This window comes from Chlamydotis macqueenii, chromosome 4 (assembly GCF_036417535.1).
Source record: "Chlamydotis macqueenii isolate bChlMac1 chromosome 4, bChlMac1.mat, whole genome shotgun sequence".
Lineage (NCBI taxonomy): Eukaryota > Metazoa > Chordata > Aves > Otidiformes > Otididae > Chlamydotis > Chlamydotis macqueenii.
Genome location: NC_141559.1, coordinates 44,876,661 through 44,892,903, shown reverse-complemented (window position 1 = coordinate 44,892,903; position 16,243 = coordinate 44,876,661). Strand labels below are relative to the sequence as shown.

General features: G+C 33.6%; 1 protein-coding gene across 2 annotated transcripts in view; it reads left to right on the top strand.

Moving 5' to 3' along the window:
- The window catches only part of GLRA3 (glycine receptor alpha 3), an 87,317-nt gene extending 74,652 nt beyond the window's left edge, over positions 1-12,665 (top strand). Inside the window, exons 7-10 of one of the 2 annotated variants that reach the window (XM_086746668.1) lie at positions 1,381-1,595; positions 3,151-3,297; positions 8,447-8,566; positions 12,396-12,665. In XM_086746668.1, coding sequence (XP_086602794.1) covers positions 1,381-1,595; positions 3,151-3,297; positions 8,447-8,566; positions 12,396-12,665 — 752 coding nt within the window. The remainder of the gene's footprint in view (positions 1-1,380; positions 1,596-3,150; positions 3,298-8,446; positions 8,567-12,395) is intronic. The other variant, XM_086746669.1, reaches the window with a different exon arrangement.
- Positions 12,666-16,243: the final 3,578 nt, after the last annotated feature.

The window sequence follows — 16,243 nt, the reverse complement described above, 5'->3', positions numbered from 1 at the left end:
AGAATAAAAATTTCATACAATCACATTTACTGTGACATCATAGAAAGAACTAATGGCCTGTTAAGAGAGCTGTTATGAAAAGAATTAAGTTCTGAAGATATTTCCAAGCACTTAATATGCCTAGAATAAAAACATTAAGTTGGATTTTCTCTGAAACTCATTTCTGTACACCTAAAACTATCGCCACAGTAAGATATACAACATATTAAATTATCATAGGATAAGCTTATAAATAAGCTCATTACATACATTTTGTTGATATGATAAATATTAATGCACTTTTAATGTGAAATTATTTTCTACAAAATGGCATTTTGGCAAATAAAAGTGGATTGACAAAATATCTACGAAAATCTACTGGAAAACAAAACCAAAAAACTTTATACCACTTAAGAAATAAATAACTATGTAGCTTTCCATGTTAAATTTAGAATTAGGAAATGCTTTCATGCAAATAAGGAAGAAATCTGTGTATTTCTTGCTGTGAAAAACTGTTTCACTTATGCACTATTTATAGTAACAGCATTGCCTTCAGCACCATTCATATCTGACTAATAGGAGCATTGAGCAGAACTAGAAAATCTAATGAGACCAGGTCAAGATCTGTGAAATAATCGACAGTTTACAGGGTAAAAAAAAACAATCTGGACAGAAGAAAAAAAAATGGGTTTATGGCATTTCTATAAGCAAACAATAGATTTTGTTGTTGTTGTTGTTGTTCTGGTTTGGTTAAATTAGTGGAAGTTGCTTGATGTTCAGTATCTGGAAAATTTAATCAGCTTCCTAAGTTGCCTAATCTCAAGTTCTTGATACCTGTTTTAATTTTCGTCATTGTACTTTTGAGTTGGAATAGTTTGAATGGGGATAAAGGGAGACATTTAGCAGAATCTCCTATTGATAATTCACACTAATCTTACTATATTTTTCACAAATTCATTGGATTAGAAACAGTAAGTTTAAGCTTAAAATTAAATCAAAAGATAAAGCAGATTTTATACAATGGGAGAGCAAACCTTTTCTTTGCATACAGCAGTATTTTCAAATAATGAATGGGATAACAAGTGTGATAACACAGAGGAACTTTCCTATATCATAATTATTTGTGTTTCACCTATCTCTTTGTTTTTAGAAGGAAATAAGTGTTGTAGAGCTTATAGAATTTTTAAATTTTCAGTTCTTCTGACTGCTTCTTTCCAGTAAATACTCCTGTTATAATGGGGACTGTACATATTAAAAACCACTGAAGAGAAATCAAAACATTCATCTTTCACTAGATAACAAATATATTTGACAGTGTAAATTCTTTAGAGGGTGCACTAGATGTTGACAGTAAAAAAAACATTGTATTTCTATTGTATATTTCTTCTTCATTATAAAAAGGAAAGTTTACATGTATTGAAGTCCGATTTCACCTTGAGAGGCAGATGGGTTACTATCTCATCCAGATGTACATACCAAGTCTCTTGATTGTCATCCTCTCCTGGGTGTCGTTTTGGATCAATATGGATGCAGCTCCAGCCAGAGTGGCTTTAGGCATAACAACTGTACTGACCATGACAACACAAAGCTCAGGTTCACGAGCATCTCTTCCAAAGGTAGGCAGAATTTCCTTTGTTTGTGCCACATTAGTACAAAGTTATAATGCTATGTGACAAATAAACACCTTCAGTCAACTTTATTTGTTTTTGTTATTAGCATGTAAGCATCTTTTAAAGGAGAGAAATAGCTTTTAAGTATTTGGGGGTTTTTTGAGTGACCAATCAAATATATTCTCTTTCTCTCCTTTTTCAGCTATTAGCCAGCAACATATCTACTAAATTCCATAAACCTCAGCTAGTGATGAAAGCAATGTTGTTCAGTACGACATAAATGCTGCTTAGCAATTGACTAGATAGTCCTTTTCCAGATTCTAGTATCTGATATCACGCTAGCAGACATGACTGAATTTCTACAGGCTGCAGGTTCCAACCTGTTCTCAACTATATTCTTTTCCCAAAACCTGCCTCCATTATGAATTAACTCACTAGTTACAAACAAATTTATATTAAAATGTAGAAAAATGTAAGCTAAATAGCTCCAAACTATTGTATAAAGAATAGTTCACTACACAATGTAAATAGCTTAAAGTATATTTTTATGATTAGTTATTTAAATTTTCTGACTTGTCATTGCTTTAAAGACAAATAAAATGTATACAATAAAAATACACGAAGTCCAGTTCTCTATTAGTTTTAACATGTTATTTTTAGGTTGGCTAATTAAATTATTTTCTGAGTAAAACAGATACCCCTAACAGAGGTGAATGCGTTTTGCACCTCAGATATATGGATCTAAATGCATCCGAATGTAACATCAACAGCTAAGAAAATTGAATGCTATAAAAACTCAGAAAAGTAAGAATGTAAGAGGTGTAAGAGGTTCCTAAGGAGAGTTATAGATGGTTTTTGTCACATTTTTGAGGCCTGAAGCTAACTATGTTGTCTTATATGAAAAAGCTCTTGTAAATTTGCACATAGAGAGGGAACAGGCCCTACTTTCCTAGTTCAATTTATGTCCTGCAGCCGAGCTGGGCAATAAAGGATTGCAGTGAATTTGTCTACTCTGTAATTGATTTTCAGTACTTCCACTGTGTCAAAATTACAGGACTAATCTGAATGTATATCTTTGATTTACCGTGCCTATATTACCAGAGATTTAACATATCAGAGTTCTCCATCTATCTCCTTTCTTCTACCTAACTTCTATTCCAGGAAATTTAAATCAGATCCATTATAATACAGGAATGCCCACTGATCCCACTATAAGCTATCCTTAGGATCATTCACAGATTGCAGTGGGACAAATGGAGGAAAAGCATGTGCTTCTTATGGATTATTTGGTTTGTGATAAAATACGTGGTACACTATGAGGAACTGTTAATGATGTAAACAGTAAACATGTTTTATGAAAGACTACATTTTAAAAAATAATATTTAATGCTTATAGATTGTGTCTTTGTCCCTCTTATTATCTGGCTTTTATGTTAAGTTTTGTTTGATAAAAGTAATGTTGGGATGTGGAGATACTAATGCACTTCCTCCTGATGTGAAATACTAAACTTCACATCTGTGGTCTTAACGTATTCAGTCTTCTGCTCTATTCTCTCCGTAGGTGTCATATGTCAAAGCAATTGACATCTGGATGGCTGTGTGCCTGCTCTTTGTATTTTCTGCACTTTTGGAGTACGCAGCTGTAAACTTTGTGTCAAGGCAGCATAAAGAACTTCTGCGATTCCGTCGCAAGAGGAAGAAGAACAAGGTAAAAGTAACAGTATTCACAGCTTTGAAAGAGAGTCTGAGATTGATTTATGCCAGGATATAGGGTTAATTTGGTAAACATACTGCAGCTTAAAGTGGCAATATAAATAAAATGGCAGCACAGAATGAAATTCAGGGTCACTACAAGGACTATGCACTGCGTAAATCCAACTTGAATTCTCGAAAGAGGGATTAAGAGGGATTTAAATGAGGCATGGGCCATGTGGGATCCATCTGCACAAGCATGAATTTTGCTCTGCTAGAAGAGTCAGATTATACTTCAGTGGATGAATGTTACTGGTATTCGCAGCAGTTTGTACTGCATTGATATTCAACAAATAACGTTTCTAAATTTCATTCTAGTATTCAGTTCAAAGCCTTAACAGCTGTGTTTCATGTAAATATTTTAAATACAAAACCACTTTTTCAATTAATATTATTGGTGGAAGAGCAAATATTGTACTTTAAAAGGCTGAGAAGTTATTTTTTTTCCTTCTGCCATGTTAATTTAGTGTAAATTGTTCATACTATTAGTAAGAAACTTTACTGTGGCAAAGGTTATGAATATTTATTTTATAGCTGAAGCTATTTAGACTACTGGTAAAATAAATCACTACCAACATCCAAAGCCAAACAGCTAATGCTATAGGTTTGAACTCTGAAGTCTGCTGTTAAATCAAGCAGTAAGCAAAATTTCTTACAATATGTAATTCCAACTTCTAATTTTTCAAGCGTAGTATTTCTCCAACCTACTCATTAAATGAATACCCACCATTGATGTTTCCACTGCCTTTCAGTCACTATCTAGAATATTACTGTGGATTAAAGTCTGACCATAAAAACATGACTCGGTTCAGTTATCTTTCATTCCTGAAGACTTACCTCCATTTACTGCTTACATCACAAGGAGAAGACAACTTATAGGTTGTTTCCGTTTTACTTAGAAGATACTGAAAATCCGTAATGCTGTAAAGCCTACCTAAGCAGTCTCTGCTACCAAGACTCCATGTTAAAAGGCAGGCTGGACGTTTTCAAACATTTGCCTGTTCCTGTGTGTTGGGTCCTAGACTTCTTCAGGTGCAGAGGGAGACTTGTGTACTGTAGCCAAGAGAGTGATTCAGACTGCACGTACCTGCTTTCAACATTTGGCCTGTGAAAAAAAAAAATGTACTTTTTTCTTTTCACTGACAGTGGCAGAAGAAAAAAAAACAAAAAACCACTTTCTGAGAAACACAGGAGGAAAGCAGCATTTTTGTAACAAACTCTTTGGTTTTGAAATATGGCAGCTCTCTGAAAGCTGCTTAAAGGTTAGGACTGGGGAGAATGGGATGGGCAGAGATGGATTACCAGATAGGGAGCAGGTGAGCCACAACAAATGTGTCTTGTATCAAGTAAGAACAGCTGTGGTGAGTGATGTATTATGTGACTATACTTTCAGTCTTTTCTTTTTTTCATCATATACTGTAGTGTCTTCTGCATCTCAGGCAAATCTACCATGTTCAACTGCAGCGATGTCTTTTCACTACAAGTCAATTATAAGCACAGGGTTAGAAACTGGCAGGTAATGTTACCTTCCTTCCTTCCTTCCTCAGAACCAAACCAAAACTCTCTCCACTCCCCTCATAGTGAGACTTCAAGCTCACCAAAGACAGCAATCACAATAAATCAAATTTCAATTTAGAGGTATGTGAGGAAGTATCCACAATGTACAAAGCACTTCTAAGAGAAGACCACTTAATCAAAAAAAAATAAGCACATGAATAGCCTAATTGACTTAAGTGTTTTGCTGGATCAGTGCTTGACATCGTGCTGTTTTTTAATTCACACTAGAAATCCTTATTCTAATCTTACACTTAATTAGACAGTCTTCTAGCTTCAGGTAGATTATCTGCTAGGTTCTCATAAAATTAGAGGATTAGACTTAGAGACTGCAAGGTCTGTGGTAAAGTATCAAGTAGCCTCCTTAGATTCTGAAGGATGAAGACACACATTTCAATACTTTTCTTCATAACATAGCCAAGTGAGGTTATTAACTGTATTCAGGGGTATACAGCTTTCCATTCCTCCCTGTATCTGTATGTTTCATCATTAAACAGGTTTCTCAGTCAAAATTTACCAAAAATGTTTCTCACAAATAGATATTTTTCTGAAAAGAGTAATTTAACTGAATGTTTCTTGACTGACTCAAATTCTGTGTAGAGCTAGAGCTCCTGGCCAGGATTAATATTTGAGAATACACCTTCTCAAGCTCTAGAGACAGCTCAGCTAATTGCTTTTCTTTTTCTCAATGTTTTGTTAAACCATTCCTTCCCCAACAAGTATACTAGAACTTGAAACGTCACAGCATGGAGATTTTATCTCTTAAAAAAAACCTCTGGATTGCATCCTAAACCCTCTGGTATACAAATAATAAATGATGTCTTATGGATTAAAGAAAACAGTTAATAACTAGCCTTCCGTACCACAAGTGTTGTTCTCTATTCACCACAATTTCTAACATGAAATGCAGGCCCTAGGATCATAAGTCAAATTAACTTGTGTTTCCTTCCTCTTTTGCTTTTTTCAAAGTCAGTTACTATAGCTCGTGATTATAAAGTTTTGTACATGTTTGTTATCCCTTTGGACTAGGTCAAACAGCCAGTGGCTCAGAGGAATTAGACTGTATTGCCCTTTAAAACTGATGTGTATAAAGAAATGTTCATTTGACCACAAAGTCAAAAGGCATGAAAATAAGTTATCTTAAAAGGTTGCATTTAAAATAAACTTCCATGAACATTAAATCCTCTTTCTTTCCAAAGGGAAAACTGCTATTCTATTCAGTATTTATGTCCAAATTCAGAGAAGTAGAGGAGTTAGGATAAAATATTAGACTTTTTTCATTCCATATGCTTACTATCTTGGGTCATTTCACCAGGATTAGGTTTTTCTACCAGGTGAATTCCAACAGATGAATACAGAATTTTTCAGCACTGGCATTTTATCTGCAAGGGTACAGCAAAATTCCTAGTGATTCAACTGTGTTGCAGAAGTCCAAAAATTGATAGATTTGGAAATGTTTCATTTCAGGTATATTTTGACAGAAAAGAATGTGTATAAATAATATCTAATGTCAATAGGGCAGCTGAAGACTTTCCAAAATCTGTTCTCTTTGTAATTAAAAAAATATGCTTGTTGCAAGAAATATTTACTTTTACCAAGTAACCCTAGCAACAGTCAGAGGATTTAATTTCAGTGCTGGAATGCCCTTGGGAGATCAATGAATCCATTTTCCTAACCTAAGTCAGGATCAGTTATACCTAATTGATCCCAGTCATAAAAATTCCAGAAGCTCCCCTGCAATCTGTTCCAAAGGTTTAGAAAGTTTTTTACTCATGTCTTTTTCTGCCTCTTCTGGCTTGTCTGGAAGAGGCACAGAGAACAGACTAGTTCATTCCTTTATGTAGCTATTTCCACATTTCCATTCAGTCTTCTTTTCTTTAAATATTCCCAGTTGGTACAGGTTTTTTTTCTCATTCTCATTCTCCTTCCCTGGAAATTCTCCTAATAAGTCTATATAGTTCCTCAAAACTGCTTGCAACATAAAGGCTAGCTAGTAACAGTTGAGAGCAGCTAAAGAATCACATAATGCAAGTTTTACACTTGTTTATCCAAACTAGTTTGCCATTTGCCTTTTTAATAACAGAATGATGTTGACCCATATCAAGATTGTGACCTTCTATGAGTATCAGGTCTTTTTCCAGAAGTACGGCACTTCACTTTCCATCTTATGTTTGTGAAGTTGATTATTCCTGGTGAAGTATAGTACTTTGTATTTGCACCTACTGCTCTTCTCTTGTATTTTTCAGACTCTTTGTCCAAATCACTGAATTCAATTTTAACTTTAAACATATCCTCAAACAAATTTGGATTGTTTTCCAGGTTGGAATCTTTTGTAAATTTAATCAAACCTGTGGGTTATTCATTCTCAATGCTGATTAAAAATACAGGAGAACTGAAATATCTCTCTTTAAAAACATATGATTGAACTCAGAAAAAAGAAAAAACAAACAACTCTGTAGTAAACAAGTGTAGCAAAACCAATAAGAACTGCTGAGATTTATGGAAAATTATACAGTTATACAAAATTTAATTATGTACAGAACTGCATCAAGACATTTTGGCATCCAAAATCTATCATCTATCCTTGCCGTTTCCCTTGTGCTTTTTCCACCTACAGTCACTGCCTCTTTCTTACACCATCTAGTACATTTGCAGCCTCCCAGACAACAGTAACATCACCATTAAAGGCGATTCTTAGGTATAACTGCACCCTCTGGCTACTGTTTTTATGGTTGTAGGTATGGACCTCACTCAATGATTCCAAATAACGGGAAGGCAAATTTATTTTCAGAGGCCCAATCCAATTTGTACAGAATTAAAAAAAATGTTGAAGTGTCTGGGATTGTGTTATAAATAAGGTGTCTGGGACTGTGTTATAAATACATTTATAAACTAAAACTTTTATTGCAACATAATATGCAACCTACTCATTGCTGTTTTCCAATAGACATCACAATAGGTGTAGGAGATTTTTGGAAAAGGGTCTCATTTCTTTACAATTACACAAATGGCATAACAAATTCTGAGAACAGGGGAATTTTAGTTCCAAATTTGAGACTTCATTTGGTAGGCAGTATATGATCCATAGTGCTCTATCTCTGTCAGAGAAAAAAATGTGGCCAATGAACATAACTGTTTCACAAATATTATGTTACTAATGTAATGGAAACATTTCTTCAGAATGTATGAATACTAATTATTCATTTACGGTTACACTCCTTTCAGTCTTGAAAGACAAAAGGATAAAAATGGCAGAATCAGAAGTCATACAGGGATACACCTACGATCAGCGTTTTTTCTTAGTTGCCTTTACGCTATATGGGGAAAAACATTAACTGTGTACATTTACTGAATAACACTTTGATTTTAGATTAGTTTTTAATGTATTTAGTTTTCAGGAATAGTCAATCTTTTAATTCTATTTTCAAAAATCTAAAGATCACTGTATCTTTAGTGAGGAAAATAGACATGCAAACTAGATTGTCTTTAATGGTAATCACACCTCTTTTCTTTTGTTTTCTTTTTGGTCAACCCATCCATTTTGGTGAAAGTATTTTGAGGGAGTTCTTGATGGAAATGAAATCAGTGAATCATTGCATCATAGCAATGGCTTGAGATGTGCAGGACCTATAGACGGGACTTTGCCTCAAATCTACAGTACAAATTTAAGGGTAAACTATGAAGAAGATGTCCCATTTGTCATAATGTGATATCCAGTCATTAACAGAGGCCCTGTCCTTATGTCTGAAATAATGTCTTCCCATGTGAACTCCATATACCTTCATTGCTACCTCTATATGATGACGTGAAATGTTAATAAAGGTACTTGTCTTGTTAATTTTGTAATCCATTTTGATTTGTTTAAATCTAGATTAAAACATAGTATTAAAATTTTACTTTCTTTACCTTCAGAGGAACAACGAGACCAGTTCAAGGAGAAATCAGTTTAAAACCAAGCTGTTCATAGTGCAAAACAATTCAATAACACTTTTCTTCTCATGAACAGCAAAAAATATACTGTTCAGATAAACAAAGCCAAGGCTTCAAATAAGTCTTCAAGGTGTAACCATAACCTACAGTCAAAAGGCTATAGAGATATTTTCAGTCTTATGCATATTACTCCTCAAGAGAAATTTATTATTACATATATGGACAGAAAACAATGTAGTCACAGGGCCACAGAAACTTACAGCTTTATAATACTTTATAGCTAAGTATTTTGTTGAAGAACACTGATATAAAAATAAAATAATTTAAATTATTTCCTTCAGGCATTGAAAGAATTCTAAATAAATTTTTTTATCTAAATTTATTTCCATTCTTTAATTACAGTCATTTTAATAGAGATTATAAAATATTTATATGTAGATATATGCAGAATAACTTTCAAATTGTTAATTCCAAAGCCATATGTGTGAAAAGTGCATTCATATCAAACCTTTATGAAAGTTCGTTCATAATAAGATTTTAAAAGCTTTACCAAAAATCAACAAGAAATCATTAATTATTTTTTTCTTCAGTGATGATGCACTAAACAAATACACAAAAGGCAAAAAAAAAAAGCTTCTTTATAACATTTAAAAGAAAATATTTCAACCAAAATGCAGGACTTTTTCAGGAAGATTCCCTGTCCAGATTCTCAGCTGGGACATACAGGGTACTTCCATTAGATTATTTCAACAGCTGTGGACTCAGACACATGCATTATGATAAATATTTCTTGTCAAAAAGAGGGACTGTAGCCCAGTCAATTGATAAAAACAAATAGGCCATCATTGACAGTTTATAAAAATGCAGTCAAGAAAGCACTCAAAAGTTAATATCAATAATAATAGTATCTGCATCTTTCCTGCTGTGCACAAGTGCCCTCAGATATGAACCTGAGGCCAAATTAATTATTTTTCTGCATCACAAACCTGCTGGAAAATTTGCAGAATGACATTTTGGATATTCCAGCTGGTACCACAGAAAAAAAAAAAGTACAGTGGTACCTGGCATTTTACAATGCTCTGGAAAGTACCCTTTCCCGCATATCCATTAGCCCTAGCACTTTGGTCCAACTTGGCAGGCTCCAACCATCCTGCCTGCTCTCATGGAGACAGCGTCCAACAGACACAGGATAGAAAAGCTAGGTCCTAGAAGGACCTTCACATCATTTCCTCAACAACAAAGTGCATTTCCAAGCAGCCTCCTTGCAGATTAAGTTCAGGATGTCTGCAAGTGAAAAAAAAAACAAGCAGGGACCAGGCCTTTAAAACCATTCTAGGGGCTCTCTCAATTCAGGTAAGTGTACAACAGAGACAGTAAAGTTTTAGTATATAGTGCCTCATCCTGAAAACATACTCAACTGAAAGCTGCTTCTCAGAAGAATTATTTTATAATCCTTTTGAGCCTGTGCAATCATAAGCATTATTTTCTGGAGAAGGATGAAAAGATTTAAACCCTGAATCACAGATTTTTGTACCTATGTAGGTGTTTAAATGGCAAGTTTAGCGTAAATTCTCACAGTCCCTGTATGTGTAAATTCTATTAACTGGAATACAACACTATAACTCTTCTGGAATACAACCACAATCTAGATGTTGTTTCCCATTTTTTTCTGACAGGAGAGAAACACTATCATAGTAATTAGCTCTTTGTTTTATCACGTCATCAAATAATGATCCTGTCATTTTGTATTTCTGTTATTCATTTCCATATTGCAGTCAGTCAGTGAATTTTCCTCCTCCTTTTCTTTCATGTTAATTTTTCTTTATTTTTTTCTTTTTATAGGAGAATTCTAATACAGATTTGAAGTATAGAAGTTTCAGTGAATTATAGTAGTCCATAAGTTTATTCAATTTACATATACTAAAAAGTATTGCAGTTGGGTGATAACTTCAGCAGTTGAGTGATAACTACAGCTCTGCTGGATGCTCATGCATATTGCCAACTAGGTCACTTCAGACTTAGTAATTGATCTGCATTCTTTCGTGGATAACTTATTCAAATACTATTGATAATAAACATCATTGGATTTTTTTAACAAAGTAATTAACAATTGTTCTTCTAGCAAGTACAACTTCATCATAACTTTAAATATGTTTAGAATTAATTCTCCATTCCAAAACATTTTCAGATTTTCCAAATGTCACAAACTTTTTCAAAATGAAAAATCTGGAAGCTTGGATTTAAACTGTATCTGTTGAAAAATTACATCTATATGAATAGGATTAAATAAAACAATAATGCTTCAGAATTAGTGAACTGAAACACTAATTAGTTGACTTGCTTTGGTAAATAAATGTTTTTACCCTTTTATTTTAATTTAAGCTAGGAAGAGTTTCAAAATATCAAAAATTATCTTATAAAAGGGAAGTTGACTGCTGCTCAATTCTTTTTTCAATACTTATGAAAATTATTTTCCAAAATACTTATTTGAGAAATAACATATACATAATACTTTGTCATACTTCTTAAAAGTCTAGAATCCTAAAGCAACCAGGCTAAATTAGACATGAAAAATAGGAAATCCTGAATTAAAATCAGTATTAAAAAAATATGAAAGCCATCAAAATCACATATCTATCTATGAGCAGCATACATAGTGAAGGAATACATTGGAATATATTTCATAATCAAATTTGGCCCTGGCTTCACAGTCTAATTTATTTCACTGCATTTGTACCTCCTTTATTGCTTCAGAACACCTATAACCAGGTAAAGAGAATTATAAAATGTGCCTCCAAACAGAAGCCACCTTCTTGAAATGCACGCTATGAAAATATGTGTATCTTCAGACCATCTACTTTTGATTCTGTGACACATGATTAAAAAACACTTTCTCTTATAGCTCCCTGAATTCAGAATGTCTTTACCAGTTTTCCTCTGAATTGACAAAAGAATGAGCCAGAAAAAAAAAAAATCTGGCCTTTAGCTTTCATTCGCTTTATTTTAAACTAAGAGACTTTACATACTATTCTCTTTATCTGATGTATTCACAGGGAACAACAGAAATATGGCATCTAGATAAGATGGACTAAGCATACAATGACCAAATAGGCAGAATTCTATAATTAACGTGAACATCATTAGTGCTTGTATGATGAGTATCTCTAGAAGCCAGGATCCCATTTTGTTAAGCAATGTACAGACTTAATGGCTGTTGTTTAAAGACCTGTGTGAAGTTTATTTGGTTGAAGACTGTGGATATTGACTGTAAACAGAGAAAATCAAAAGAAATCAGTTGTATGCCTGATTACCACTAGTTTAATTGAGCTTTCTCTTTTCTCTAAATAGATTACAGAATCTATAAATGAATAGGAAAATTATGTGCTTGTTAAAGCTGCTGCAATCTTTTTAACAGACATTGATAGGGCTGAAATTTCAACCAGTTAAGATAAACTGTGGATTCAAGAAGTCACTGTGGTAATGGTGCATGTGCAGCTGTTAAGATTTCTGTAAATAAAAAAAAAACCTTCTTGCTTTTTTTCTTTCTTTTTTTTTTTTTCCCCTCAGCAGGATGATGATGTAAGGGAAAGTCAGTTTAGTTTTACAGCATATGGAATGGGCCCATGTCTGCAAGCAAAAGATGGAGTGACACAAAAGGGGCCAAATAATCCTGTTCAAGCTGCACCAAAAAGCCCTGATGAGATGAGAAAGGTATTCATTGACCGGGCGAAGAAGATAGACACAATATCCAGAGCTTGTTTCCCTTTAGCCTTCCTGATTTTCAATATTTTTTACTGGGTAATTTACAAAATCATCAGGCATGAGGACATTCACCAATAACAAGATCAAGGCTTGCAGTACATACAGATCTGACTGTGATGTTCAACGGGAGGCTTTCTGTTAGAAATGTGCATCCAAGGAGTGATTTGGACAGTTAAAGGCATTGAAGGGGAAAAAGAAAGATCCTGAATGGCCTGCAATGCCCAGTCACAGTGGATTTAAGAAAGACACCCAGAGAAGATACATCTGCTATTGCAAACATTCTGTGTCAAACTAAATATTAACAATTTTTAAATTGTAAATCACTCTCTACTGAAGCTTTACTGCCCAGTATTTATACATACTGTTACATAGTGATATAATTGTACAGTATTCTTTGATGTTCCTTAATTTTTTTTTTTTTTTGTAATTCTGGTGTATTTTTAATTTTTAAAAAAATGGATCCAGAATACCCTAGATAAATCTCACAGTATTACAGAATAGATTAGTATTTGTAACCTCTATTTCAATTTTACAAGATAACAACAAATTACTGATTTGAGATTACAGTTTTAAGGACTTTTTCTTGTCTTAAGAACAGTACCTGTGGTTTTGCAATAAGCATATTTGACACATTTAAGATATATAATTTATTCAATGTACTTCATATTAGCGTTCCCCAGAAGGTGTATGTTGAAATAATCACAGACAGCACAAGGTTTCTACAGCCTAATAGTCTGCATATCGCATGGGAAATATATTTAAGTTTGTAAGGTACCGATTCCTGCAAAGGATTTTTTTTCCTTTTAATTACCAACACTTTGATAATCAAAACTTATAATATTTTAAAATCCTTTTTATGTTTTTGAAGGGTTTTTTTTTCTCAATTGATAGAACTCATACAGCTTTTGAGATAGACAATCTACATCAACATTTTACAATGCTTCATTTTGATTCAATGCAAAGAGATCTTGGACCAAAACTAAAAGTAAACACTCAACTGCTTCAACTGAAGCATTTAGAGGATGAGCACAGTTTTGTTTATGCACGTTTATCTCCTACATGTTAAATAGATACAGGAAGCTTAATATCTTAAAATCTCAAATTTTCTGTCTCGCTCTTTGAATTATATTGATATGACTTGGATACTGGTTAAGAAGCACTTCACAACTTTGGGAAAACATGCAAATATTCTAAAATATGAAAAAGGATCTGGATGGTCTTTTGCATTTATTGTACTTCACATTAATAAATAGGATAACAACTATTAAAACTCTTAGAAAGATTTTTCCTGTTTAGGATTAAATAAGTCATATTCTTGTAGGCAAGAGTGTTTACTTTTGCTGATCTTGTCTATTGAAAAACAAAAACATACTTAGAATTACTAGATACTTTCAAGTCCAGTAGCTGAGGTTGTTTCTCATTGTGAAATACTTTTAGTTTGAATATGTTTAAAATTTTTTGTTTGTTGTTGCTCAGAATGTGCATACAAAAGCAAAATACAGCTCGAGGCAAACATCTGGTGCACTGCCAAAGGCACAGTGCATACGAAGTTACAGAAGCAATGTAACTCTGCACTGAGAATTATGGCATACCAACTTTGGGTTTGGTTGGGTTTGTTCTTGTTTTCCTCCAAGGATTAGTTAGAGAGATTCTAAAACAGTAGCTCTCAGATTTTGTTCAGCTGTGTCAGAAAGAAGCTGTATAATCCTCCTTTATTTTAAAACAGTGATTTTTTTTATAATTTTTCTTCCTTTATGACCGGAAATTAATTCAATTCACTTCAAACAATTATTGTTTGCTGAGATTGTGTCTTGGTTTTGTTGATTTTTTTACGTTCCAAATGTTCCAGAAATTCCTGTTCACTTATAAAGGTGCTCAAATATCTGTGTGGGGGGTGTCACAAACTAATAGTTGACATTTCAGTTGAATTATATCCGTCTATCTCAAAGTTATAATTAACTATATTGTACGAAAAGGGACTTGCTTCTGCTATCAGCAAAGTCAATAGCATTGTGTTCAAGGACTGTTTGAAGTGCTGGATCCGTGATCAACAGGCAATCATAAAAAATAATGTTGTCTTTCAGGCTCATCTCTCTTATTTCCTTCTAAAATAGCTGACTTGCATTCAATAAAGAATTCTTAATTGAAGAGGTAAGTGTATAAAAAAAAATACTGGTCAGATCAGAATACCTCCTAGTTATTCTAGTTTATAACACTTAACTATCTTGTTCATATTGCCTCTTTCCCAATCGTTGAAAAGTCTGTTTCTAGTAGTACTATATTGTTTTGAAAACATTAACACATTTGAGTAATGCAGAGCTAAATAAATTTAGCCCTGATTTCTTTCTTCAGTCTTTAAGGTAAAAAGGGTCTATGGTCTCAAATAGAGAAATGAGACCAGAAATCTTGAAAGTTATAAAAATAGATATTATTATAACTCTGGCAAAATGTAACAAGGAGTCAGAAGGAATGTAAATTGTTAAGCAAGAAATACAAGATCCTTCATTCATACTTGAACCTGTTACCTCAGCAAGGGGGAATAACCCTTGTGCCACATTTCTCTTTGACTAGACTATGTTAATCCGAGGAAAAAAAATGACAGCATATGGCATATATAAAACAAAAAGCATAAATCTACATTACAATTATTTTCTGATCTCCCTAATGGATTGTTACCTGTATGTTTTATTTAAAAGAAATGTGATGTGTAGATTTAATAACTGGACCTAGTGCCTAGTGTTGCCTTTCAGGATGCATCTCTTCAGCCATGCACTATGCTGAGAGAAAAGAAGAAGGTCTTAGACCTGATGAATGGAAATTATATCGCTTCCTTTATGTAGTTATATTTCTCTTTCATAGGCTGTTCCATTGGCAAGTTGAGCATACTGTACTTCTATGCTGAAAATTTACATATAATGCTCAGTTTTCTGATGGGGCATATTGAAAATAAAGAGAACTAAATATGTTTAAAACACCCTTATGAAAAGTCTACAGTGTTGCTGGAACATTTTTTTTATTTAGCAATCCATTAATAACAAAAGTATTTCAAACAGAGGGTACAAGCAGAAAATGGTTCCATGATGATGTTTTCAAACGCACAGAACATTTGGCATGTCATTCTGCTGCCGTTAGTAAGTAAAGATTTTCTATTTTGATGTAACAGAACCAAGATCTCTCCTGAACTGAAGGTTATGTGGTTTTTTACTGGAATTATAACATTGGTCAAGGTAACAGTAGCCTCTGCAGTCCACTAAATAATGTGTTTTTCAAAAGAATGCAGAATTTAAAATTTAAATTTTATTTAGCTTATTCCTAAATGACAGTGTGAAGTCCCATAATAAATAAAGAAAGAGAAATGTCATTAGAGATTATAAGAAACTTCAAGGCACAAATGCCTGCTATTCACCTCTGACTAGGGGAAAAGTCCAAAAATGCCAGCAAGCCTGCCAGCCCTCTATACAAAGCTAGAATCAACAGCTACTGTCACCAGCTAACACTGGTGTGGGAGATTATTCTTTTGTAACTCTATCATGAAGTAGCAGCAAATAACATCAAGAAAACAGAAGAACTGAAAGGTACTCTGCAGTATTTATTAGACTGCAGTATTTATGCTATGGTCCTGTGAAAGAAGCACAAAAAGAATCATCAAGGCAGTA